General features: G+C 38.2%; 1 protein-coding gene across 1 annotated transcript in view; it reads left to right on the top strand.

Moving 5' to 3' along the window:
* TMEFF2 (transmembrane protein with EGF like and two follistatin like domains 2) overlaps nt 1–15,000 on the top strand; it is a 277,909-nt gene extending 262,909 nt beyond the window's left edge. The window contains exons 8-10 of the mRNA XM_027563245.1: nt 9,849–9,972; nt 11,510–11,668; nt 14,671–15,000. Coding sequence (XP_027419046.1) covers nt 9,849–9,972; nt 11,510–11,668; nt 14,671–14,767 — 380 coding nt within the window. The 3' untranslated portion in view covers nt 14,768–15,000. The remainder of the gene's footprint in view (nt 1–9,848; nt 9,973–11,509; nt 11,669–14,670) is intronic.
* The last annotated feature ends 12,923 nt before the right edge of the window (nt 15,001–27,923 follow it).

The following is a 27,923-nucleotide window of genomic DNA, read 5'->3' as shown; positions in this document are numbered from 1 at the left end:
GGAGGGGTTGGAATGCATGATAGGTTGGCCCTGGACAAGAAATCTCTCCCAAGGTAGAAGGAAGAAAAAAGAAAAGATTGCTTTTCAGAGCATCAATGGGATCGAGGTGAGGTAAAGAGTCAGGAGTTATAAAAAGCAAATGGTAAATAAGATATGGAAGCCAGATGTTGTCCTGTATTTTAATAAGTTCTTAAATGCATAGTCTGCATGGTATACTGGAAAGAGCCCTAGTTTTGATGCCAATTCTGCTTATCAATTGTGTAAATTTCTAAGACAAGTAATGAAATGGCAACCCACTCCAGTATTCTTGCCTGGAGAATCCCATGGAGGGAGGAGCCTGGTAGGCTACAGTCCACAGGATAGCAAAGAGTTGGACACCACTGAGCTACTTCACTTTCACTTTCATCATCTGTATAAAATAAGATTTTTATAAATCTGCTTTGAAGGGCTGTATTAAGGAACATATTTTTGTCATGTTAAGTATTAACACAATGCTAGGCATGTTGTCGGAGAAGGCAATGGCACCCCACTCCAGTACTCTTGCCTGGAAAATCCCATGGATGGAGGAGCCTGGTAGGCTGCAGTCTGTGGGGTCGCTAGAGTCGGACACGACTGAGCGACTTCACTTTCACTTTTCACTTTCATGCATTGGAGAAGCAAATGGCAACCCACTCCATTGTTCTTGCCTGGAGAATCCCAGGGATGGGGAAGCCTGGTGGGCTGCCATCTATGGGGTCGCATAGAGTCGGACACGACTGAAGCGACTTAGCAGCAGCAGCAGCAGGCATGCTGTAGATTCTCCAGGAATTGTAGATATACTTAGTATCATCCTGTCAGGGGAATCTGTTTTCTTGTCTGTGTTTAGAAAACAACAAGCAAAATCATCTGGAAATGACCAATAGATATATATTACACATAGTACATAGCACAGTGCCAGACACATAGTAGGTATTTAAGAAACATTGATTTAATACATTAGCAATTTTTGGTCCTTATCTACATTATCAAAATCCTTACAATTTTCTGCTATTTCAGTAAATGTTCATATAATACATTACCAATTTTTTGGTCCTTATCTACATTATTAAAATCTTTAAAAATTTCTGCTGTCTCAGTGAAAGCTAAATCCTCCTCATTCTCTGTTGGCTAATAATTTCAGAGTCACACAGGAAAACAAAGGTGTCACCTGAGAAGGTTTATCTCAACTATTCATCCATTGCTGTATATGCAGCCCGTAAAGGAAAAAAAAAGAGCTTGATTCACATAGCCCAAAAGGCAAAAGTGGATAGGATCTGAGCCCTCTGTTACTTGTGTTGTCATTTCAACATTATCACCCAAGAAGCTCCCTAAGAAAGGACACCCAGATTAGCCACTGAGCCAATAAATTTGGCCAGAAATGCATAGGTTTAGTTCAAGACAAAAGAAAAGGGGGAGGAGAGTATACATGACATAAAATAGCTTCCCAGGATTCTTTCTTTCTCTGAGGTTTACAGTAAACTTTGTCCTGGAAGAGAACATTGTTGCTGCAGCAAGAGCTCAGTGGGGAGAGCTGTAACAAATTGCCCCAGATAAGCTTAAGGCAACTCCAGCTCTGGACTCCTGAGAGACTAATGAACCATAGATCCCTGCCTCTTTCCAAGGCCTGATGTTTATGAAGTGTTGTCAAAGACATTGGAAGTTCCATAAAATACTATATTTTTAAAAGGTCTTCAAGCTTAATCCTCTAAACCTATAGAAGTTACCCACTTGCTGAGCGTTAATAGGCTTTTGACTGAATGGTGAAGTTTGTAAAGGACCATTACAGCAGAGTGCAGTTCCCCCAGTAGCATGCACTCTTCACTCTCTGGAGGGCTCTGCCATCTAAAGCCATGCAGGGCATTTTTAAGGCAGGAGACAGAGAAATGGCTAAAGATCTGCTTATTTTTCTCTCAATAACAAACAACTTTTATTTTTCCTTTTTTATCTTAGAGGTTGAGAATTTCTGGCAAGACACAAATATGAAATTTGTGATGTCAAATTCTTAAGTGTGTTAATATTGTATTTGGATGTCATAAGTTAAAATGATATATACAAGTTTCTTTCCCAAGCTTTTACAGATTTCTCAGCTTTTCTCCACGTAAATACATTACCAGTAGAAACTGAGATAATAAAAGCCCATGAAAATAAGCATCCAGTATTGTTCCATTTCATTCACTCCAGTCCCCAAATTACTATGTCTATTTCAGACACTGATACTTTTTCCAATTTAAATTCAAGCAATTCTTGAATAATGCCATTAAGGGTCTTGCCTGAGAATCTAGTAACATGAAAATTAGTTTTCTTCCATTTTCATTTTATGTCCAATAAGAATATTTATATATCCAAGTGATGATGTAGATAATCACATTTCACATTTTATATTAGTGCCTGATCAACAGTACAATCAGAAAGAATTTCTCTACATCCCCATCCATCCTGCTCCCAACTCATATTTTTGCTTCATTAGCAAATTTTAGGATCAAAATATTTTCAATTACTCTTCTGAAAAAATAGGATAATATTCAACTTGTAGAATAAATGTAGCACTTGAAAGACCTGATCTCTGTTTTGAGGTTATTTTTTCTAAATCTTTAACAGATGAAATAACTGATAATACTGTTATTCCTAGACTGGGCCTCTGCTCTTGACAAAACTTTAGAATTGATTGTGTCCTTACATGCCTCCATGTCCCTTGTGCTAACCTGTCACTTTTAGCGAGCATTTTCATTTGAGTGTCCTAGAGGCTTAAAAAAGGAGAGACTCTTCTCATCTACTCATCTGTGCCTTGAAGAAACTATGACAGCAGGTGAGGCTATTATAGAATTTGTTAAGTTGCAAGAACTCAGATTGCATTACATTCAGAATCCATTCAATTGGAATGTTTTCTGGTCTTTAAAAAAGTTCGATTGCAATTCAAGCTAGATATGAGGTTTTACTGCCACCTCATATGTTTATACCTGATAAGATAAGGACAGGAAATCATAAGAATTGTATATCTTCTTTGAAACCAACTCTAATCAACAAGGGGACCATCATGCCTTTACTTCTAAATTCATAATTTGTTTCCTGTCCTGGGCACAATATAAATATAATGGGAAAAAAAAGATAGTTTTTATTTTTCTAGTTGGTTAAATAAAACTGTTTTCAAACTTCTTTAGCAATAGGGTAGTAAGCAAGAGAAGAATAAAATCAAGTAATCAAAACAGGTGTGTAAGTATAGGACTATCTCAGTGCTAGGGTTTCCTTGGACTGTTATAAACATGAAAAGTAAAAGTAATAAATAAAGACACCCAAAATGGAAATTCCATTTTTCTTGAAAAATGCGGCACATTTTGTGTACCCACAGGAAAAGAGACTTGAGAAGATAATACACATTGTACAATTCGCAAGCATCCACTTGTCAAGATAATTTGTGATGTTAAAAACTGAAGTAAGATCCACATTTTGCTCCCCACAAGGAAGACAATGCATGGTGAAGATCACTTTATGCTAGAATGTCTGAATTACAGACATGGTAAATATTTAAGATATTTTGCACCCTTTAAAACAGCAAAATGTCCCCATAATTTAAGCAAAGTGATTTTCTTATCTAAATAGTGTCCTTATTTCTCTACTTCCTTTTCCTAGGATATCAAAAATAATATTTTTCAAGAAATATTAATATTAGTAATTTATTGCAAGTAAATATTCACAATACAAATAAATATTACTCTTAAAAGTCAAAGAACCTAGAGTTCTGAAACAATCCAATCTACAGTTAACACCCTATAATATCTGAGAAATAGTAACACATCTGAAAACTTTCACACAAACTCACCACTTCACTCTTTAATTCATTTCCCCTATTGAACAGCTCTGGTTGCTTAAAAATGTACAATGGAAATCTGCCTCCCTAAAGTATCCTCTAAATTCTGGTGATATCTCTAGTTTAGGATTTTTCCAACTTACTCAAAAGCCTTACACAGAATCAGACTCCTAAGGAATCTAGAGCCTAAAAGCTTTGTGCTGCTACTGCTGCTGCTAAGTTGCTTCAGTTGTGTCCAACTCTGTGCAACCCCATAGACAGCAGCCCACCAGGCTCCCCTGTCCCTGGGATTCTCCAGGCAAAAACACTGGAGTGGGTTGCCATTTCCTTCTCCAATGCATGAAAGTGAAAAGTCAAAGTGAAGTCGCTCAGTCATGTCCGACTCTTAGCGACCCCATGGACTGCAGCCTACCAGGCTCCTACGTCCATGGGATTTTCCAGGCAAGAGTACTGGAGTGGGGTGCCATTGCCTTCTCCGAAAAGCTTTGTAGACATATTCTAAAGAAAGTCCTGAGGCTTCCCTCGTGGCTCAGTGGTAAAGAATCCTCCTGCCAAAGCAAGAGACATGGGCTCAATCCCTGTCCAGGGAGATCCCACATGCCTTGGAGCACAAAGCCAGTGCTTCACAACTACTGAGCCTGTGCTCTAGAACCTGGGAACTTCAACTACTGAAGCTCGCACACCTAGAACCAGTGCTCTGAAACAACAGAAGCCACTGCAGTGAGAAGCCTGCACACTGCAACTAGGGGGTAGCCCCTGCTCGCCACAACTAGAGCAATGCCTGTGCAGCCACAAAGACCTAGTACAGCCAAAAATAAATTTTAAAAATTATATATTTTTTTAAAAGTCCTGATTAAAGCAAAATGGGAATATCTCCAGACAGATATCATCTTACCAGCCCGCAAAGTCCTCCCAGACTATGATGCACCATGGATAGGGTCTGGTCCTTTAGCCTCTAGGTGCAGAAATTTGATCTTACAAACCCTCAGAATTCAGTAGGTTGAAGAAAGGTGACTTGTGCCCCTAACATGCATGGAAACTCAGAACCAATCAGTTCACTCCAATGAAATATATAACTGTCAAATGGATAAGATGGCCAGGTGGTAGTGTCAAAGGCATTCCCAATGTGTAGGCTGCATAAATGTCCAGTTATTTTAAGACTATTTAGGAAGCAGAACATCAAAACAAGAGAACTGGGTTGTTGACTAAGTGAATATTTCATAGCATCAGACACTAACAGTCTAGTGCAACCATATCTGCAGCTGGGGACTCTGGGTTTACTAGTTAAAGTTGGCTTCTCAGGGCCCAGAAGCCTGGAGAGCACTGGAACAGATGACACAACATGACATTCAGATGCGTCTTTTGCCAAGCTCTAACCCTTATCAGTAACCTCAGATATGCAGATAATACCACCCTTATGGCAGAAAGTGAAGAAGAACTGAAGAGCCTCTTGATGAAAGTGAAAGAGGAGAGTGAAAAAGTTGGCTTAAAGCTCAACATTCAGAAGACTAAGATCATGGCATCTGGTCCCATCACTTCATGGCAAATAGATGGGGAAACAGTGGAAACAGTGTCAGACTTTATTTTTCTGGGCTCCAAAATCACTGCAGATGGTGATTGCAGCCATGAAATTAAAAGATGCTTACTCCTTGGAAGGAAAGTTATGACCAACCTAGACAGCATATTAAAAAGCAGAGACATTACTTTGCCAACAAAGGTCCATCTAGTCAAGGCTATGGTTTTTCCAGTGGTCATGTATGGATGTGAGAGTTGGACAATAAAGAAAGCTGAACGCCGAAGAACTGATGCTTTTGAACTGTGGTGTTGGAGAAGACTCTTGAGAGTCCCTTGGACTGCAAGGAGATCCAACCAGTCCATTCTAAAGGAGATCAGTCCTGGGTGTTCATTGGAAGGATTGATGTTGAAGCTGAAACTCCAGTACTTTGGCCACCTCATGAAAAGAGCCGAATTATTTGAAAAGACCCTGATGCTGGGAAAGATTGAGGGCAGGAGGAGAAGGGGACGACAGAGAATGAGGTGGTTGGATGGCATCACTGACTCGATGGACATGGGTTTGGATGGACTCCGGGAGTTGGTGATGGAGGGAGGCCTGGCATGCTGCGGTTCATGGGGTCGCAAAGAGTCGGACATGACTGAGTGACTGAACTGAACTGAATCCTTATCCTAAGGGAATCATCCTTCCTTCAGATATAGGGATAGTTTTAGTTGAATTTTACAGTCACATTTCTGCTTCAGTAGATAAATGTCTTGCTTTGACAGATTAATTCCTGAATGACGTCTTGTTTCTAACTTTGGGGGAAGAAAGTAGGGGTAATGAGAAACACACACATACACACACCCTACTCTGGGCTGTACTGATTTAAGTCTCTGAATTGCTATGCCTGGCATTGTCCACTTTCTGTCAACTTATCTTACTAGACTTGTGATTAAAGCAAGGTTTTGCCATTCACCATTTCTTCTGTCTCTTCAGCTTGCCATGTCTCTTTCCCTGAAAGCACCAGGACAGAAACCATACATATAGCTGTGTTTTAAAGCAGCCTACTTCTATAGCCCTTGACTAGAATGCTGACTAGCAATGGGCATGCAGCCCTATGAGTTCTGCTGCAAGTAACTCAGATTATACCAGAAACTGTTCCTTTAAGAAGTCAGGATCTCATTCAGAGCAAACCATTTGTAAACATTTAAAACAGGAAACTGGACAAAGATTTTAAACAAAGATACAAAAAGTTTCTAGCATCATCACTCACTCTCTTAGAAGAAGGATCACAACCCTTACATTAAATCTCTTTAAACAGAGAAGAGAGAAGTTGATATGTAAATCATCAACCACTGGAGAAAACATACAGACTTCCAAAGTATCATTTTTCTATGATTTAAAATCTTTAAATGCTTTGTTATTGCTTCAGTATCTATGCATAAACATCAGGATCACAAATACCCACTATGGTTCATACACACATTTGGTTTGTATATTAGATTTCTGTGTTTCTACTCTTCTTAATACACTCAAATCTCATTTCTGAAACATGTCTATTGCATTACTAGAAGTGGTTATATATTCAGGTTTTCAATCAACTGGTTTGCTTGTTTGGGTTGACTATAAATTTGTTGACATATATTGATGATTCCTCATTTTCTTGCCCAGGGATCATTTCTTCTACTCATTTATTTTCAATCTAACTTTCTTATTTGAGAGTATCCTGTGAGCAGCACAACGGAGCACTCCAAGCTCATAAGGAATGGTGTAAACTAATTAGCAGATTTTATGATGGAGACTATTCCCCTCCCACTTGATCATCCTGTCTGGATAATGAACTTTGTGAAAACATCCAGCTCTAGCTACACTAAGGCAACAGTACCACTCAGACAAGCTCTCATTTTGCCCTTAAACTTCAGTTCTTAATTGTGGACATGGTACAAATTCAGAAAAAAAAAAAAAAAAAACAGTATGGGGTGAGGGACAGTGTTTAAAATAGCCTTAAAAATGAATCTGAGTTAAGAAAATCTTGATCTTCTTTTCTTCATCTACTTTTGTAACTGACAGAAAAAAAAAATAGCCCTAATAAGATGTGTTTGAATAAGACTACGACTGAAATCACAGTATATACGTGAAATGTAGGGAAGTTACAGAAAATTCCCCTACATGCAGGTATGCAGAAGCACTGAAGATTTACTAACGAACACTAAATAGAATGTTGAATAGTTTGTTATGGGGAGAAGATCCAGAAATAAGAGTGTAAATCAGTGCTGGTTCATTACATCAGCAGTGAGGCTGGCAAACCCCACTGCTAAAGTCATCTTTCAGCAGCAGGTGTGCAGTTTGTCCACTCTGGCTTATAGCCTCCTGGCCAAGGCACGGGATGAGTCCAGTCTTCATGGCTTCATGAATGACCACAAGCCCTCTCAAGATGTATCCAAATTCTGCTGTCATCCTGCTTCCATTTTGGTCACATACTCCCATGTTGGAAATCTGACTCCACACTATCCATTTCAATTTGGGTGTTGTTTGCTTCCTGCAGGCACTATTTGTTACCAAAAACACCACGGTAACTTAGAAGAATGGAAGAAACCAAAAGAGAAATGTCTATATATGTGTCTTTTCTATGAAAGTGGTCCTTGCGGTTTAATAGTAATTATCAAAGTAGAAATATTACAGTGCAAACAAAAGATCACCTAAATAGGTAAAGAGACACAGATGTAAAACAAACGAATGGCTGAAATGCCATCGCCAGTCTCTTCGGCATTCTTTGGGTATGCAATTTGAAATATTACCCTTATACCTATGTTCATAAATATCCCTATACAAGAAAGCACGTAACATATTTAACAATTTACTTCAAACTTTAATATTTTTCAGATGATAACCTAGGTATTAAAATTTAAAGGTATTTTATAGCTCTGCTTAAACATAAATAATACATTTGTATACTTCACTAATACTTAAGGTACATTTTTTTTTTCTCATGATGAATATAGTCATCCTCTATGATGGACAGTAAGGGGCTTCCCCAGTGGCTCAGTGGTAAAGAATATGCCTTCAGTGCAGGAGCTGCAGGAGACCCAGGTTTGATCCCAAAGTTATGAAGATTCCTTGGAGGAGGAAACAGCAACCCACTCCAGTGTTCTTGCCTGGAGAATCCCATGGACAGAGGAGCCTGGCAGGTTCATGGGGTCACAAAGAGTCAAGACTCAACTGAAGTGACCTAGCACGCACACATGATGGACAGTAAAAAATTATAAGAATGCACTATAATAAAAGAAAAGCTATACCCCTATATAGAAATGGTAGGAGATAATCTATTTCATAAAAATAGTAATTTATTCTCAATCTTCCATCGCTGGAAAAACCCATACTGCTGACCAATTACTGTGGTCCTGGTGAAAAGCATTATTATTTTTATACTTTGGGGGCCATGCAACATGGCATGTGGGATCTTAGCTCCCTAAACAGGGATCAAACCTGTGCCCCTTGCATTGGAAGCTTGGAGTCTCAACCACTGGACCACCAGGGAAGTGAAAAGTCAAGAGACTTACGTTTCTCATACTTTAGGCAAGGATCTTAAAGTATATCAGGTCTCAGATTATAGAAGAAACTCAAAAAAGGCAAAACTTTACATTATAAAATGAATATATAAAGCATCAAAAGACTGCTTAGAGACGGTATTACCAACAGGAAGCAAATGTTTAAACTAACAAAGGTCAGGAAAAATATTTACTATCTTTATAGAAATATGAGAAAACAAGGCTTAATGACGGAGGAAAGGGTTCATTTTAGAACATGTTTTTTCTTTATCGTAAGTTTAAATTTCACATGACATTGCAAACATAGGCCAAATATTATGAATTAGAATATACTCACAGCATTTAGAAATACTGTGTTAGGATCTACATAAGTGATTCTGAAATAACATTTGCTCTTTCAATAGCATTATTTAGGCAATAAGAAAATGTGCAGGTGCTAGGAAAATTCATGTTCACTGTAGATGAAAAAAGCCTGAAAGAATACATTTGTTGAAATTTGCATTTGGTTTGGAAAACTTCTGTTTAACAATTGAACACAGCCATATTTTAACTTTTAAGCTCCCACATGGAGAGAGTGTCAAGGCACTGCAGCAATTTACTTTTACAGACATTATGCGGGGTTTTGAAATTCACAAAATAGGATATTTCTTCCTGAATTATTTTATGATCAATGTACTGTCTCTACACAAGGAAAGTTAAAGCTGTCTGACAACTCATAGAAACATTACTGGCTCTTAAAGATGTAGGAAATTACATAAAAGCATGAAAAGCACTGGGTAATTTTGCAGTTTCATCTCTAAACACAATTGTAAAGACATCTGTCTTTCAGTTCTTTCTCCGTCTTTCTTCTGAAGCATGGCCTTTTAATTCTTGCCCTTGTAAATATTTTTTGTCTACTGTAGCTTTGCTTCTTAATATCCTGGTTGATCTTACCAGGCTAAAAAGTATTTACAGGGGATGTTGCTTTTATCTGTATTCACAGAGAATGCTAACAAATTAGAAGAAAGTGCCAGAGAACACCACATACCGTGCCCAGAACACTACAATGGCTTCTGCATGCACGGGAAATGTGAACATTCTATCAATATGCAGGAGCCATCTTGCAGGTAAGGTTTTCACCCTTTAACTTTTACACGCATAAAGTAAAAATATAGAAACTAAATTCTGGATGGCATTCTGCCTGAGTGGGTGATCAGCAGCCACACTTTTCTCTGCCTCTCCTACACACATACACACACACAAGAAAACAATATCTGTGTACCTTCCATACCCAAGTACTATGTAACACATCATTATATACACTCTGCTGGTAGAATTTTAAATTGTATCTTGGGCATTCCAAGTTCCTTAAAGACACGGCCTCCTCTGGTTCATTCACTACTCTTTCCCATGGATGCAGAGCAGTGCTTGGCACAGATTAGAGACTTGACAAATATTTCTCAAATGACTGAATGAGGCCTTACTCTACGTAAGATAACATGGTTGCTTTGGGTAGGTCATCTTTTCCAAAATAATGGCATATACAAGTGGCAAATGGTGAAATAGTTTGCATATTGCTATACAGGGAAAGGATTATCGCTCTCTTTTTCTCTTCCCTCCCTTCTCCCCCTTCCCTTTTCATCTTTTTCCCTTCCTTCTTTTTCTTCATCTTATCCTTCTTTCTTCCTTCCTTCCTCTCTCTCTCTCTTTCTCAAGATCTGTCTTCCTTTCATGTTTTCCGTCACTGAACACACAAGCACCTGCCTTCCAGTAGAACCAGGCCGACTGAGAAGTTGCTCCCGCTGCTCTGTCATTCCCAGCAGAGTTGTCAGTATTAAACCCTTCCGATGCAGAAACCAAAGATCCTAGGATATAGTTATGAGACATTCAAAGTGAGGTTCTAAAATAGTTGCACAAAGTCAATGACAAGTTGATCCCCACTAGTGTTATTCTCGTGTGAGCTGTTTCCTCATTTCATGGTCAATTGCTAATTCTAACACTATCTATCTGAGCTTTCTGATGAGAACTGAGTGACAGAGAGGCAGTCTTCATTCTCAGATGAATACACATGGGCTTGTTTTGCTAAACCTTATTGCCTACATTGTAATTACCTTTTTACTACTGAAATTTGACTTTCTAACATAAGCGGACAACTTTATGACCAGTAAATTAAAGAAATCAGTCTTACTGTACCTCTGGCCCTAACATTTTTTAACACATTCTAACTGTTGCATAGAGAATGCTTTATCCAAAAAATTAATAAATAGCATTATTTTTTATACTCATGTCATCAGAAACAAGCCTTTTCTCAAGCAATTATGTTGACTTAGGTTAATTAAAGAGCAAGTTAAATAAAATGTAAAGCTCACCTGAAAAAAATAGAACAGTTACTCCTGTACTTCTATCATCTCCCTCCTATCTTCAAACTCTACTATTATAAGTATAAAAAGAAACCATATATCTTTGAAATGAAAAACAAAAAGAGATCTTATTGAAAATAAGTATTTGAGAAACAAATCTAAAAAGTACTATCTTTTTTTTTTTTTTAAGAGCAGGAAAAGGAAACAAAAGGCCCTAATTTCAAAATGAAGAGAAATGGCCATAGGCGAACTATGAAAATGAGTACAGCAGCTTTAGGTAACTGGACGCTATCATTTATTCCAGGTGTGATGCTGGTTATACTGGACAACACTGTGAAAAAAAGGATTACAGTGTACTGTATGTTGTTCCTGGCCCTGTCCGATTTCAGTACGTCTTAATCGCAGCTGTGATTGGAACGATTCAGATTGCCGTCATCTGTGTGGTGGTTCTTTGCATCACAAGGTCAGTAACTATACTCAGTGGTCACCCACATAAAGGAATACATCATTCCTCCTTGTCTGAGTCAGATCACTCTAATTTCAAGTCCCTTTGTGGACTCCACAACCATCCATTCTCTGGAGTCCTATTTCTTCATCATAACATTTGAATAACCAAATGGAAAGACAATGACTTTCATGCTGGAGTGGTACAAATTATTTTCCTTATTTTTGCATTTTGATGAGGATTATTTATTTTCTAAGCAAAGGCCTTTTCTTTCCTCTTCTAATGTGTAATGCCAGTCTTTGTTTAAATATGCTCTTTACTTTTAACTATAAAAAGTCAGTCTTCAGTCAGACTACTAACAGACTGTTTAAATGACCAGCATTTCCTTACTCAGGCTTCCCTAGTGGCTCAGAAAGTAAAGAATCCATCTGCAGTGCAGAAGACCCGGATTCAATCTGTGGGTTGGGAAGATCTCAGCATGCCAAATAAAATCAGAATAGATTTTATAGAAGACCTAGAAAAATATTAAATTATAGCTCTCACTTATAGCACTTATATTTCTAAGTATAACTCTCAGGTATAACCATTTTTAACTTATTTGATACAAACAACAAATACATTTTTATCTTAGCAAAATAACTTTAATCACAAAATTCAAAGAAAATAATTAGAATGATCATGTTGCAGTACATGAAAACTTTTGATACAGGGAAACACACAGCAAATCTCACAAGAAGCTTTCATATAAAACCCCAGAACAATCAAACAGTAATTATTTCCTGGAGAGTTGGGTTGAGAGAAATACAGAGATCTCATCCAGTTTCAACAGAAAAAGAAAAGAATAATTACTAATCTCTGACACTGGGCTTGGAGTAAAGGACAGAGGCTGGGTAAGTGCTTAACTTCATTAGTGTGTAAATTCATGGTAACCAAGAAATAGATTCCAGACCAAATGCATATTATTTATGTCCTGGTCTAACCAGAAATGTTACTGAAGATATTCTGTTCTGATCTGATTTCACTCTGCTCAAGAGAAGAGTTCCAAGGAAGTTTTTCAAGGTTTCTGCCAAATTCACAAGGCATTTAGACTTTCAATCATTTGTGCAGCTCTACAGTAAATCAAAATGTTTCCCAAAAAAGTATTTTCAGAAGACAAGAAAATAAAAGTATCATATCTGTAGAAAATAAAAGTCCTAATATATCTCAGTATCTGTATCATGCTATCTTCTTTGAGGACAAGTGTGGCATTTGCTCTTGAAAAAGACAAAATGTGGTTCATAAATCCTTCCCTGGCCTAAAGGCTTAAGGGAAGATCATCGACGGGAGCTCTGTGCTACTCGAAACCGAGTTGAGTTCATCAACTCGACTCTCATGTTTAGATGCCAAGTGAGTCAATGGATTACATTAAAATAGATTCTGGGGAGTGTAAAAATAACTTAAACCAAAAACACTAAGTGTAAAAGAGAAGATAGAATAGCATCTAAAACACAGGAAGCTGTGCCATATTACTCCAAGGGTCTTGAGCTGTCTAATATCTAAGCAATATCAGCATATGAAAAATGAAATTCATATGTAATAGATCTAATCTCAACAATTTGATTTGCTACTTCATGTACTAACAAAAATGCAGAACTTTCAATGCTTGAGCAGATGTTTAAACTAATACAATTATGTAAAGTTTAAAAATAAAATAAAATTTAAAAAAATAATAAAATAAAATTTGAGCCATTGAGAAAGCAAAAAAAAAAAAAGTCTTATTAGTCACAGTTTCATTTCCATACATAATAAAAACAACCGGGATACATAGGGTCCTTATCTCCCCAGAAATTGTGTGTCTCTATGTGTGTGTCTGTGTGTGTGTCATATATGTATACACACACACACACACACAAATGAATATACATATGAAAACTGTATGAAGAGGGAAAAATTATCCCCATTTTAAAGACAGGCACTCTGAGGTATGAGAAGTCAGCATGTTGCTGAGTGTACACAGGTGAGCAATCAGGGCAGAAATGAAGTCTAGGTCGCCTAATATCAGAGCTTGTGCATTTCATTTTCACTCATACTGCCCCTTTCACTGGTCATGATGTTTGTATTCTGCTATTCAAGACAACCTAAATTGAGCCCCACATTAGGCTGGCTACTTTTTAAGCCACATATCTGTTTTCACCTTCCATGTGAAAACAAAATCTATCTTCTTTTTACTTTTGAGGAATGTGGCTTCCAGCTCCATGTTCATTTTGACAGATCTACTTCCCCCCCAAAATCATATATCTATATACTACATACATTTATTCATATATGAACATATATATGAATATGCATTTTCTGATACTCTATAGGCTATTATAATAGGATTTTATATGAACTCTATATTATTTTTATTTATATCATCAAAGCATTGCTTTATCATAAAAGATCAGAGCTCTTTAAATAATTTGAGTATTAGCTTTTTATAGAAGCTAAATAATCGGTACCAATTTATATCTCTAGCTTATACTATTCACATACAAAAATGATGTTAGGCTGAACCAAAACAATATCCCTTTTCATTACAGATCCTATATTAACAGTTGGCTCATTCTCTGGTTTGATAAGATTTAAACTTTTAGCATTGAAATGTCAATATAACATTCACCCTAGGGACATTTAAAATATAAAGTTATTGAAGACCTTCAACGTGAGGTTAGATGGGCTCACACTTGCTTGATTGCATTGTGCTCAGTCATTCTTTCTGCCTTAATGAGTAAGCAGTTAAGGACTAGGTAAATGTATTCCTCTTGAACTTCCATGTCTGTTCTTTAGTTCTCCTTAATAGACACTTAAAGACAACTACAAGGAGAAGCAAAAACAAACAAAACCAAAAACCTTTTCCAAAATAATTGCAGCTTCTGCTAATAATAAATTCTTACATCTGAAATATTTTAATAATTTGCTTAATCTACAACTTCACTCTGTTTTTGTGGGACTGGACTTCAGATACTGGACTAAGATTTGTAAACTTTCCAACCTTCTAGGAAATGCCCCCGAAGCAACAGAATTCACAGACAGAAGCAAAATACAGGGCACTACAGTTCAGACAACACAACAAGAGCATCCACGAGGTTAATCTAAAGGGAGCATGTTGCACAGTGGCTGGACTACCGAAAGCTTGGACTACACAATACAGTATTATAGACAAAAGAATAAGACAAGAGATCTACACATGTTGCCTTGCATTTGTGGTAATCTACACCAATGAAAACATGTACTACAGCTATATTTGATTATGTATGGATATATTTGAAATAGTATACATTGTCTTGATGTTTTTTCTGTAATGTAAATAAACTATTTATATCACACAATATAGTTTTTTCTTTCCCATGTATTTGTTATATATAATAAATACTCAGTGATGAGCAAAAATTGGCATTCTTAAATTTGCGGTATCTCATAATTGTAAATATAATCAAGCTAGTACCTTTGTGCAGGTATCAGTATTTTATCTTTCTCCACATCTTGAGACAAAGCATTGGTTTATACAGGACTCAGTGGCTAGGCTTTGAGTGATTCCAAGATCAAGGAAAATGATGGTTATTGGAAAAGAGAAAAAATAATTTACTTTTTATCGAGTGAGGATAAAATATTTCAGATCTTTGAATCATCTCTGTTTCATCAACTCTCTTCCCTGGTCTTCCATTTTCATCCCCAGAGCAGAAAAATCTCTGGCATATAAATTAAATCAAAGAAGAAGGGGAGGAAAAGTGTTTTATAACTCATAAAGGAGAGGGAAAAAGATATTGGTTTTTATTTGGGAAATATCTTAGACTTTCCCGGTTAAGTGCATATATCTGAAAGGTCCTGAACAAGCTACATATTAGGAATACACAGAGCACAAAGTCTATTCCATTTAGGTGCATGGAATTAACAACTAGGGAAAAATTTTAATAACATCATTAAATGGGTAACACCAAATCATGAATTCTCAGAAGCACCTTGCTATATTTATAGTATATGGTTCTTTAAAAATAAGTTAGAATCACAACCAAATACCTCATGAATAACTTTATGGCTAATGCAGCAGCATTATTTGAAATGGAACTAAGATGATAATATTTCATAAAAACCGATAAATGTGTTTTATATATATATATATATGATAAGAATGAAAATTAATCGCATAGCATATGAAAGACCTTAGTGGAAAATCGATATAGATTTTTGAGCATATAAATAGGCATGACCATTTTGGAAAAAATAAACTGTAAAAATTCTCAAGGAATAAGATGAAAATAACAAATCAAATAATTGCCTTATTATTATTTAGTTTTTCACAGCTTCCTGTGACTAACACAGTAATCTAAATAAAGCTTTCTTTGTCTCCTTCAAATGACCTCTGCATATACTGAAAGGAATGACACTTCTGTAGCCACAAAAAAAAAAAGGACAAATGTCAAACCAACACATTCTGAAAATAAAATATTCAGTGAAAAATAAGTTTTCTGAAGTGATATTTAAGATATTTGTTAAAACATTTTTTAAAGGTGACAGCCTAAATAGGATTTAGGACTCTGTGAAAAATCTGCTTTTCTAGGTTAGTCATCACTTGGAAAAGTGTGAATCTATAGGCATAACCATCATTCACATGTTTCCAAAAATTGGTCGTAGGCTATTTGTACAAACAAAGTCTATTTAAACTTCCACATGGAATTTTAGTTTCATCACCAGGTACAGAGATGTAACTAGCTGTGGTCACCTTTGTATAAGACAGGGGTTGTAGCAAACCTTTCCTTCTCCTAAGGGAGGAACAAAAATGCAACATCACAGGGCTTAGCAGAGTTTGAAGGAAACAACAATTCCACTGACTTTTACTTGTAAGAGCATAAAATGACTTGCTTCATTAAATATTGATACATTACTTTGCTTATCAAAGGATCATAAACCTAAGTGTTAGAAAAGCCCTTGAGTTCATAATACAGTATATTCCTATTCACTTCCATGCTCATCCAACCTATAAAATATTCTTTTTAAAAGATGCATAACAAATCTTAAGTGAGCATATATTATGTGCCAGGCATTCTTCAGGGACTTCCCTCATGACACAGCAGTAAAGAATCCACATGCAATGAAGGAGACATATACAGGAGATGTGGGTTTCATCTCTGGGTTGGGAAGATTCCCTGGAGAAGCAAATGGTAATCCACTGTAGTATTCTTGCCTCAGAAATCCCACGGACAAAGAAGCCTGATGTTCTGCAGTCCATGGGGTCATAAGAGTCGGACATGACTGAGCAACTAAAACCAAACCAGGCATAATTCAAGGTCTTAGGGAAATACAACTAAAATATGACCTCTACTCTAAATGAACTCACAGTCTCATCCTGACATAATCATCTACCCTCTTCTTGCATATATATTATCACTTGGAATTTTATTCTTGGTCAATTCTAAGACCTTTTTTTCATATTGAGTTGATATTTATTTCTCTATGGCTTCTACACATGGCTTCTGTTTTTCCTCTGGAGCAAAGAAAGAATGACTTATATATTTTAAAATATCAGGACAGACATACTATGTTTTCCCACTCACTTTTGCAGGTACATTCTGACCCTTTGCAAGTATTTTCTTCTCTAGGTGAAATATCCTTACTGTCTTCATCTCATCTTCACGTGATATGGTTTCCACTTTCCCCTAGTATCTGCATCATCCTTCCTTGGACAGATGCTACTTTGCAGCTATAGATCTTTAAGTGTATAGCTCAGAATTGCACAGTCTGCTACAGTTGTGGTCTGACCAGCACAGAATATACTAGAACTTGTAGAAAGCAAATTTAACTGAGAGTCATGATCTCTAAATGCAAATCCTACTTTGACCACAAATTTGGGGTGGAACCATGAGCAAGTCATCTCACATGTCTAGTCTGTTTCCCCATCATTTCTAATCTCTGAAATTCCAAGATTCTAGATACTCAGAAACCAGGCACCATACTTTTGTTATTCTACCTAAGACCACATTAGATATTTTTGCTGCTCAACTTAAATTCAAAACTCTTTTTCAACAAACTGCTATTAAGCCATGTCATTCACTCATTCCTTCATTCACCACTTATTCATTCATTGTCCATTTATTATCCATTATACATGTACTGGACTTTCCTGGTGGCTCAGATGGTAAAGAATCTGCCTGCAGTGCAGGAGACCTGGGTTTGATCCCTGGGAAGGGAAGATCTCCTGGAGGACAGCATAGAAACCCACTCCAATATTCTTGCCTGGAGAATCCCCAAGGACAAAGGAGCCTGGCAGGCTACAGTCCATGAGGTCACAAAGAGTTGGACATGACTGAATGCTAAGCACAGCACATATGCGTACTGGGCTTCATGGTGGCTCAGTCAATAAAGAATCTGCCTGCAATGCAGGAGACCTGGGTTTGATCCCTGGCTCAGGAAGATCCCCTGGAGAAGGAAATGGCAACCCATTCCAGTATTCTTGTCTGGGAAATCTCATGGACAGAGGAGACTGGCGGGGTATAGTCCATGGAGTCATAAGATTCACACATGACTAAATGAAAATGACTGACCCAATACATGTACTGAGGGCCACCAAGTACCAGCACCATAATAAGCTATGAGAAGACAAAAATAATTAAGGCAAAGTCCCTGTCTAAAAGGGATCAGATCATCATAGTTCCTTGCATCAAAGATCTTGCAGCCTCATTGGTGAGACTGGGAGGTAAATAGTAAAGTATAAAGAAGGTAATAAAGGCTATGATAATCGCTGGTTCAGTGTCCTTGGGGACCCTGCAGGAGGAACCTCCAGGCTGAGTAATGTGCCTCTTCACAGGCTGTGAGACACGTAGAACGACTTCACCATTCTCCACACAAACCCCGACTTCTTGCTTCTGAGATTTTATCTACTTCTCTTGCTCTCTCCATGCCCTTCTTCTCTCCATAATACTCAGAGCAAGTAACAGCTTATCAGCGAGGCCTCTGTGATTTCCTTAGCTGTCTTCCTAACTCTGTTAGGGTACTTTTCATGTTATTCCTTAATTGTCCATGTAAGCCTTTCTCTTAGCCTGGGAACAAGAAGGCATAAAGCCAATGGCCTGCCAATTATTTCCATTTATTGGACAAACATGCCTATGCCATTCCAGACACCATCCTAGGTGCTGTTCTGTAGCAATGAAGTGGAGGGATCTCTACACTCAGGTTCATATTCTAGCAGAAGTGGAGGTGAGGATTAATCAAACAACAGTCCACAACACCCAGAAGCTAGAAAGCTTTAAACTCTATTTAAAAAATTAAAAATAGAGTGAGGTATAGGGTGATTGAGTTTGAGGGGGACTGGGTCCATTCAAGGAGAGGGTAGTATTTAAAACTTGGCCTCTGAAGCCAGACACAAATGGGTCCCAGTCTAAATTTCACTTGATGAACTACTTAACCTTGGGCAAATCACCTAATTACTTTCTCTGCTAAGTCACTTCAGTCGTGTCCGACTCTGTGCGACCCCATAGACAGCAGCCCACCAGGCTTCCCCATCCCCGGGATTCTCCAGGCAAGAACACTGGAGTGGGTTGCCATTTCCTTCTCCAATGCATGAAAATGAAAAATGAAAGTGAAGTCATTCAGTCGTGTTCGACTCTTAGCGACCCCATGGACTGCCACCTACCAGGCTCCTCTGTCCATGGGGTTTTCCAGGCAAGAGCACTGGAGTGGGGTGCCATTGCCTTATGCCTTGTATTTAAAAATCAAGAGAAAAATGCTTCCCACACTCAGTATAACTGTTGTAAGAGATAAGCAAGGAAGTCCATGTTGTGCAAAGAACAAGGACATACACAGTGTGAACTTGGAATGTACGGAAATCATTTTTTAGGGATATAATACGTATTTGTTGTAAAAGTAATTAAGAAGGAAAAACCATATGTCATCAGTTAAATAAGGCATAATGGGAGTCATATGGTTAGAATTAGAAGGAATCAAGCAATTACATTCACTCAAAGGAGCATTTCTTGTCTCTTTCAGGACAAGAGAGCTGTTTCTGGTAAAACAAGACAATATAGAGTTAAAAAATACTGGTCCTCTTTTTTTTTTTTTTTTTTTTTATCAAATGGGTCCACTGGCATCATGTCTGAACAAGAGGAGTGATCATTCTTTCACTTTCAAAGAGGTCTGTCCTGATAAAGCATATAGTGGTAAGCCTCTCATGTGTTTCTAGGCACAGGATGAGTGAGTCAATATTGCAGCAACTTTGCAAGGCCAAATTCTTCAATTTCATGAATCCTCGAGGAAAAGTCAGTACAGACTACTGAAATATGACAGAGATTATCTCAAAGTCACATTAGACTCTCTACTAGTGTTTATCTTCAGAGGCTACTTCCATTTTCCAAAACCATGCAGCACCACACCAGCTGTTACTGTTCCTCAATTAGAGGAGATGTTTCACTTACATAATTAATCATCTGGATATCAATCACAAGAACCTTTTCATTGAATTAATTGATATCTTTATATGAGCATCCATATTATATGAAGTGTGAAGGATTATATAAGGTAATGGTATTGTTTTTTTTTTAATAACCTATGCGTGAATATGTAAATGAGAAAGGCCCTTTGAAGGCAACATCAGGAAGGCGGGGATGATGTGCAACCCACCGGGTCAGAGTCAGGCCTTCTTCTAGCCTCAATCTAGACAAAAATCAACTTTACTGGTCCTCTTACTTTGGGAATGTAACCAAATTCAATCTAGCATAAAAACCTAATTCGAAGTTACTGAGAGTCCAATATCAGGTATTACAGGAGAGGGGGAGAGAGGACTGGGGCAGTCCTAGTTCTCTTTTCCCAGTGGTCCCACTGCCACTGCTAAACCTGCCAGTCATCCTGATTCATCAGAGGCACTCCTTCCACAAAAGGCTTTACCCACAGTGATCTTGGAGGTGGCGGCTTCTCAGCACCCATCCTTGAGCAGTCAACCCATTCTGCAGGGCACATTTGGAGATGGCTCTGTGCCCCGCCTCCCCAGGGGAGTCTCCCCTGCCAGGCTTCCTCCCCTTCTCCAGATCCCAACCACCTTTTTCCTTTACCTCATGGAGCCTCCATCCTCTGTTAAAGCACTTCTCTGCCACATATCCCTGGACTTAGACCTTGAAAACAAAGACCTTTTTATAAGCCAGGCTATGAAAACAAAGCAGAGAGTAATGACCCAAACTGTCACCACAGTACATCAAATTAGTAATAAATAGATTACATAAATAACACTTGGTTAACTGGCAAAATTAGAAAATGTAGATAAGCCAAACACATAAATTAATCTCACGGACAAAAGATAAACACCAAGGTTTGACATATATCCTTTCAGATAATATCGGTGAATGTATGTTGAGGTTTTTATAAGGCAAAAGAATTTTTAATAAACTGAATGCTCACTAATAATAAGCTACAGAGTTTCACAGTCATTTAAGCACAACTTGCCAACACAGATATATGGTGTGGCTCTTGTGTAAGTTTCAATCGTGTTCAGTTGCAAATCAGTGAGGCCTTCAAAAAGTTTAGATGAGGATCTCTAAGCCATCTGTTTGCATGCTTATCTTTCTTTTCCCCCACAACACTAATTTCCCACCATGTCCCACACTATTTCCAAGGGACCCTTCCAGTCCCAGCACACATACTATTGGTGAGCTATTCTCAGTCTCCAAGTCTGTCCAAAGCATGTGACCTCATCTCCAGAGTTTCTCCTAATTGTCCCTGTATCAGCTTGAATCTAAGTAGATCTAGAGATGCTAGACCAGCTTTACCCTCCACTCACCCTCACCGTGAGGATGTTTTGTTTCTCTTTTCACTTCGTGGAAGCCTGGTAGGCTACGTCCGTGGGGTCACAAAGAGTTGGATATGACTTGGCAATGAAACAAGCCTCTCTGTGATTCCTAGTCTAGAGAAGGGTTTGGCCATTTCACCATCATTTAGCTTCAAGGGACTCATGCCAAACCTGTCATTGCTACAAGAATTCACATTGCAGTTAAAGTCAGCTCATGAGGGTATTAACCTCTGTGCTGTTTCCCACACTGGGCTCTTCACTGCCTTAACTGAGGCAATCAACTTGGTTCAGAACCAGCAGATAGTATAAAAGTATAGCATTAAATAACACTTCAAATAACATTTAAATAACACATTGATAGTACTTATTATTTTTTTGTATTTTAAAAAATATATATCCTGATTATACTGAAAGGTACTTGCAACCAACTTTCAAACTTGAGCACAAGACTGAATAATTAAAAATAGCATAAGAATATTATATCACTTAAAGGAATGCACAAATTAGTTCCACACATCAAGTGTGCTGAAGTTAGCTACTATAAAAAAGCACTGACTATTATTGGATGAATTAAACCTGTAAAGACCATTTGTTCTTCTAACAGGCTTTACTATGTGGTATGTCAAGGGATTTCTTTATAAGAACAAAGATGAAGAGAAAATGCTATGGCCACTAGGGAACACACTTACCTCCTAATTACTGTAAAAAAAAAAAAATCTTAGCTAGAAGTTACTTTATCTGTTTAGATCTATAACCTCTGGACCAATGGAATTTCAAATAAGACCTCAGAGTGAGAAAATACAATATGGGGGATGGGGAAGAATCAAAGGAGCAAGAAAGAGCTGAGAGAGGAATAAAAGGCTGGGGGAAGGTAAGAGGGAGGGAGACAGCCAAGAACTGGATTGGGAGGAAGGGGGCAGTTATGGGAAGAGGAGTGTAAGAGATGGTTCACTCATAGTCCTTCAAAAAGAAGAAGCACATCTAAAGCATTTAAGCAGGACAACAGGCATATGTGGTGGCAGCAAGTGAGCAGGGGGCAGGAAGGTGGTGCTCTGGAAAGGTCTCTCGCCCTGAAGTCTCAAAAGACCAACCTGCTGCGTGTACAGGGTTGGGAGGTGAAGAGCTGGCTTGGCAAGCCGGGCAGAATGAGGCCAAGGCATTACGCCAAAGATGATTGTTCAGGCCTCCAGGTGAGGAGGAGAAATGTTTAAAATAACAGTCCTGTTATGTATGTATTTTTTTTCTCACAATTCTTAACCTCAAGATATGCAGATCAAATTCTTTATATTCTGCTGGATAAGCTTGTCGCAAAGCACTGGATCTGCTCTCTAGATACAGAACAAAGGAATAGCTTATCCTCCCCACCCAGAGGTGAGCCCTCTGTCTCCTGCTGTACCAATGCAGTGGCCATCACATAAGTGCTATCTGATCTGGCTACACTTGCAAGAGAAAATCCTGGGGTCTTAAAGCAGCCCTGAGCAGCCTCAGAAAAAAATGTGCGAAAAAAGGCTGGTCTGCTTCAGACCAGCCCCTGCCTACAGAAGACAAAACCATCTGTGGTCTGCCTAGGGAAATACAGGTCAGAACTGCCAAGAGGAGCAAACCATTGGAGAGGATTCTTTAGGTCTGAAAAGTTGAGTAGAAAGACAAAAATGATGGCTCGATAAAGTGAAAGTTAAGGGAGAGATAGGAAGAGAAGCCCCAGTGTTCCACCTTTCAGACTTTCTGAAAGCACATGGCTCCACTCTTCACAGGACAGCACCAACAGAACCCAGCGACTTATAATTAAGCTCCCAGACCAAGTCTTGTAAACAGCCGGCAACGTTGTCGATGTCCCCCAGAGGGTTGAGACTTCACAGCACCAGCATCCACATAAAAACATTATATTTCTCTTTTAAATAAGATGTACACGAATGTTCACTTGCACCCAATTACAGTAATGCATGATTTACATAAAATTAACTCTCCTGCTTAATTACAGGCATGCAGGGATTAAGGGAGAAAAGGCTTTTACTTTGTAAACATTATATGCTTTAATGCTTAGCATCTCTATGAAATGCAACTGGCCCAAACGCAGACGAAAACAAGTTCCTTGGTCACTGGGGTTTACCAAATGTTGCCGTCCATTCTATGAGGATTATGTGTAAACTGAGTCACCGGAGTCTCTACCCAGCTAGAGCAGAGATCCAATTCTTCCACAATATGAATGATTTAATATAAACTGGAATGCTCTGTAACAAGGATCTAGGGTTTAGAAGTTTCATATTTAGTGCAGGATTTAAACTGCCTGGGTAAGGAATCTGCAAAGGGCAAAAGAACGAGTCTCTAGTTTCCCATACACAGTGAGAGAAAGTGCTTTCATCAAAGGACGATCCAAAGCTGCTTTGACAACAAAATGATTAAAGGCTGCCTCTTCTCTCATCTTACATCTGTCACTTTGCTGCATTCCTTTTGGCCACAAACATGAACACAATTTTTCTCTGAATAAGACTTCAGATTGAACATTTATGGGGAATTAAAAGTGAAGTTCAGTGCAACACACACCTAAAGCATTCTTTTTTCCCTAGTCTCTGCCAGACCCAGTGCCAGAAAACTGGAATTGAAGAAAAGTCATTGAGCTGGCACAATAAGAAAATGATTGAAGGCAACAGGGATTGAAGTTTCATCGTTATCAGTTCAGTGGAGACGAGGCAATGCTTCTCCAAAAAGCTGCACAAAAATACCTCAAGGGGCCAAATGCTCACCACACTGGCTGACCACAAAAGATGGCAATTTCGTTTTGCCACCTTGTCAACTCTCTTTTCACCCGGTACACAGAAGTGCCAGATACCATAAGAAAGGGTTTTGAAGGGGAAAAAGAGACAAGATAACCTGTGAGTTCCTAAGAAAATTCATGGAAAAGCAAGATCTTATACTCAGAGCAGATTGCATTTGCCAGGAACGGACCATAAATTGAAATTAGGCAAATTGGTTCTTATTTTCAGAAAACTGAAAAAGAGAGAAAGCCATTCCTAATTCATGGCCTGAGTTAAATTCTTTAGCAATACCTTTAAACACTATGCATAATAAACTAGATACCTGTAGCATACCAAGGACTTGTATAGGAGAGTCATTAACCAAAAATTACATTTAACATGTGAGAGTTCATGGTAGACTATACAAGATTATTTTACTTCATAACCCTTCCCTGCTTATTCTGCAACAAAACATAAGGTATTGAGGCTTTCTTTAAGTCCTGGAATCCAGAAGGCCTTCTATAGGAAAGATTTTCAAAGACATCCTTGGAGAGGCTGGAGATAGTACATAGCCACCTGGTGATTTCAGAGAGGGGAATTGGTCTGGTCATCTGTGTTTCGTTTCCTTCTTTTCATCAGTGTAAATTTTTCTGCCAGAATCTGAGGCTTTAGAGAGATTAAACTGTTGATTTTTTTTTTCATTCTTTGAGATGAAGGTCTTTCTGTTCTCTTGGGTTACCATCTCCCTAGCACTAGCTGCTTCAGTTTGTGTCTGATGCTATAAGACATTCACACTTTAAAATGCATGAATCAACCTTGAATTTTCCATCCTCTGATCCTTCACTGAGTTGTTGTTTCACAGTATCACAAAGCCTCAAAAGCTATGACTTGAATAGTGGCCACACTCAAAGGAACATTATGCTGGATTTGATCCAGAACACACAAAATCAAAACTCCTTCCATTTCAGGCAAAACCCTTTGTTTGACCTAACAGTAATGGAATGAAACTGTCCTTAAAGGACATTTTTTTTCTAGCTATGTCTGAGGATTTTTAAGAATTGACATTATGATTTATTGATTGTGATAATGTATGATGTACATAAAATTAGAATTCATGACTAAGTATAAAAACAAGACCTGCTTTATTGATGTCTCACTGCTCTTTTATAGGAGAGGTATCATTTTGGACACTTTATGAATACTATTTTACTTATTTCTTACAATAAGCCTCTGAAACATGTTATTTCTGTATCATTTTTATGATGAAGTAATTGTAAAGTAGGGCTTCCCAGGTGGTACTACTGATAAAGACCTGCCTGCCAATGCAGGAGGCTAGAGATTCAGGATCAATCCCTGGGGTCAGGAAGATTCCCTGGAAGAGGACCTGGCAACCCACTCCAGTATTCTTGCCTAGAGAATCCCATGGACAGATGAGCCTGATGGGCTACAGTCCATAGGGTTGCACAGAGTCAGACATGACTGAAGCAACTTAGCATGCATGCATGCAACTGCATGCACGCAACTTGTAAAGTTGTAAATATCTTGGCCAAGGTCACAGAGCCAGGAAAAGCCACAGTCACAATTTGAACCCAGAGCAAACCAAATCCATTCTGCTCCTCTATAGCAGGCTGTTTCCATTAATTTTTGCTTTTCTTATACAATCATATCAGAAGTCATACATCTTTCAGATTTACCTATTGACTAAACAAATGCTTGTTTCAAAAGTGCTGCTATTGTTCCAATTATTTTGAAATTTTACTACCAAAATTATACTCAGAGAAAACTTTTGAACAACACAGGAATATCTGTTTCAATATGTTACAAGAATACTGTCTTTGGGTTCCTACCCTTCTCTCCTTTCTCCCCTCCTATTCATTAGTTCAATCTTAAGGACTCAGCTAATCTCAGCTAGCCACATAGCTCTTTCTACTTAAAGTTATTCACACCAATGGAAAGAAACAAGATAATTTCAAACTTTTATAAATAATATTGTATCAGGCATTTTCTTGTCTGTCTATATGTTTACTTGGTTTCCTATCCCTTTTTTGTCTCTGGCCCCTTCTAGCCCCATGGAATATTGAACTCATGAGATTAAGAAGTCTGTCTTATCCATATGACCCCAGTGCTTAGAACAGTTTTTAGAACATTATAGATGCTCAATTAATAACTGATGAACAAATGAATTAATTAATTTAATTAAAGTCTTCTTTGAGCTTCTGCCAACCTACCTGGAATAACTGGCCATGTAAGTCAGCGACTATACCATTATGGTATAAATCAGTAGAAGCTGAATAAGACATGTTCAGTTTGAAAGTTACTAGCCTCTAAATCCCACCTTATCTTTGACAAAGGAGGCAAGAATATACAATGGATTAAAAACAATCTCTTTAACAAGTGGTGCTGGGAAAACTGGTCAACCACTTGTAAAAGAATGAAACTAGAACACTTTCTAACACCATACACAAAAATTAACTCAAAATGGATTAAAGATCTAAACGTAAGACCAGAAACCATAAAACTCCTAGAGGAGAACATAGGCAAAACACTCTCCGACATACATCACAGCAGGATCCTCTATGACCCACCTCCCAGAATATTGGAAATAAAAGCAAAAATAAACAAATGGGACCTAATTAAACTTAAAAGCTTCTGCACAACAAAGGAAACTATTAGCAAGGTGAAAAGGAAGCCTTCAGAATGCGAGAAAATAATAGCAAATGAAGCAACTGACAAACAACTAATCTCAAAAATATACAAGCAACTCCTACAGCTCAACTCCAGAAAAATAAATGACCCAATCAAAAAATGGGCCAAAGAACTAAATAGACATTTCTCCAAAGAAGACATACAGATGGCTAACAAACACATGAAAAGATGCTCAACATCACTCATTATCAGAGAAATGCAAATCAAAACCACTATGAGGTACCATTTCACGCCAGTCAGAATGGCTGTGATCCAAAAGTCTACAAGCAATAAATGCTGGAGAGGGTGTAGAGAAAAGGGAACCCTCTTACACTGTTGGTGGGAATGCAAACTAGTCCAGCCACTATGGAGAACAGTGTGGAGATTCCTTAAAAAACTGGAAATAGAACTGCCTTGTGATCCAGCAACCCCACTGCTGGGCATACACACTGAGGAAACCAGAAGGGAAAGAGACACGTGTACCCCAATGTTCATCGCAGCACTGTTTATAATAGCCAGGACATGGAAGCAACCTAGATGCCCATCAGCAGATGAATGGATAAGAAAGCTGTGGTACATATACACAATGGAATATTACTCAGCCATTAAAAAGAATACACTTGAATCAGTTCTAATGAGGTGGATGAAACTGGAGCCTATTATACAGAGTGAAGTAAGCCAGAAAGAAAAACACCAATACGGTATACTAACGCATATATATGGAATTTAGAAAGATGGTAACAATAACCTTGTGTGCGAGACAGCAAAAGAGACACTGATGTATAGATCAGTCTTATGGACTCTGTGGGAGAGGGAGAGAGTGGGGAGATTTGGGAGAATGGCATTGAAACATGTATAATATCATGTATGAAACGAGTTGCCAGTCCAGGTTCGATGCATGATACTGGATGCTTGGGGCTGGTGCACTGGGACGACCCAGAGGGAGGGTATGGGGAGGGAGGATGGAGGAGGGTTCAGGATGCGGAACACAGGTATACCTGTGGCGGATTCATTTCGATATTTGGCAAAACTAATACAATATTGTAAAGTTTAAAAATAAAAT

The sequence above is a fragment of the Bos indicus x Bos taurus genome, chromosome 2, assembly GCF_003369695.1.
Source record: "Bos indicus x Bos taurus breed Angus x Brahman F1 hybrid chromosome 2, Bos_hybrid_MaternalHap_v2.0, whole genome shotgun sequence".
Lineage (NCBI taxonomy): Eukaryota > Metazoa > Chordata > Mammalia > Artiodactyla > Bovidae > Bos > Bos indicus x Bos taurus.
Note: the sequence above shows the minus strand (reverse complement) of the source record. Positions and strands in the feature narration are given on the sequence as shown.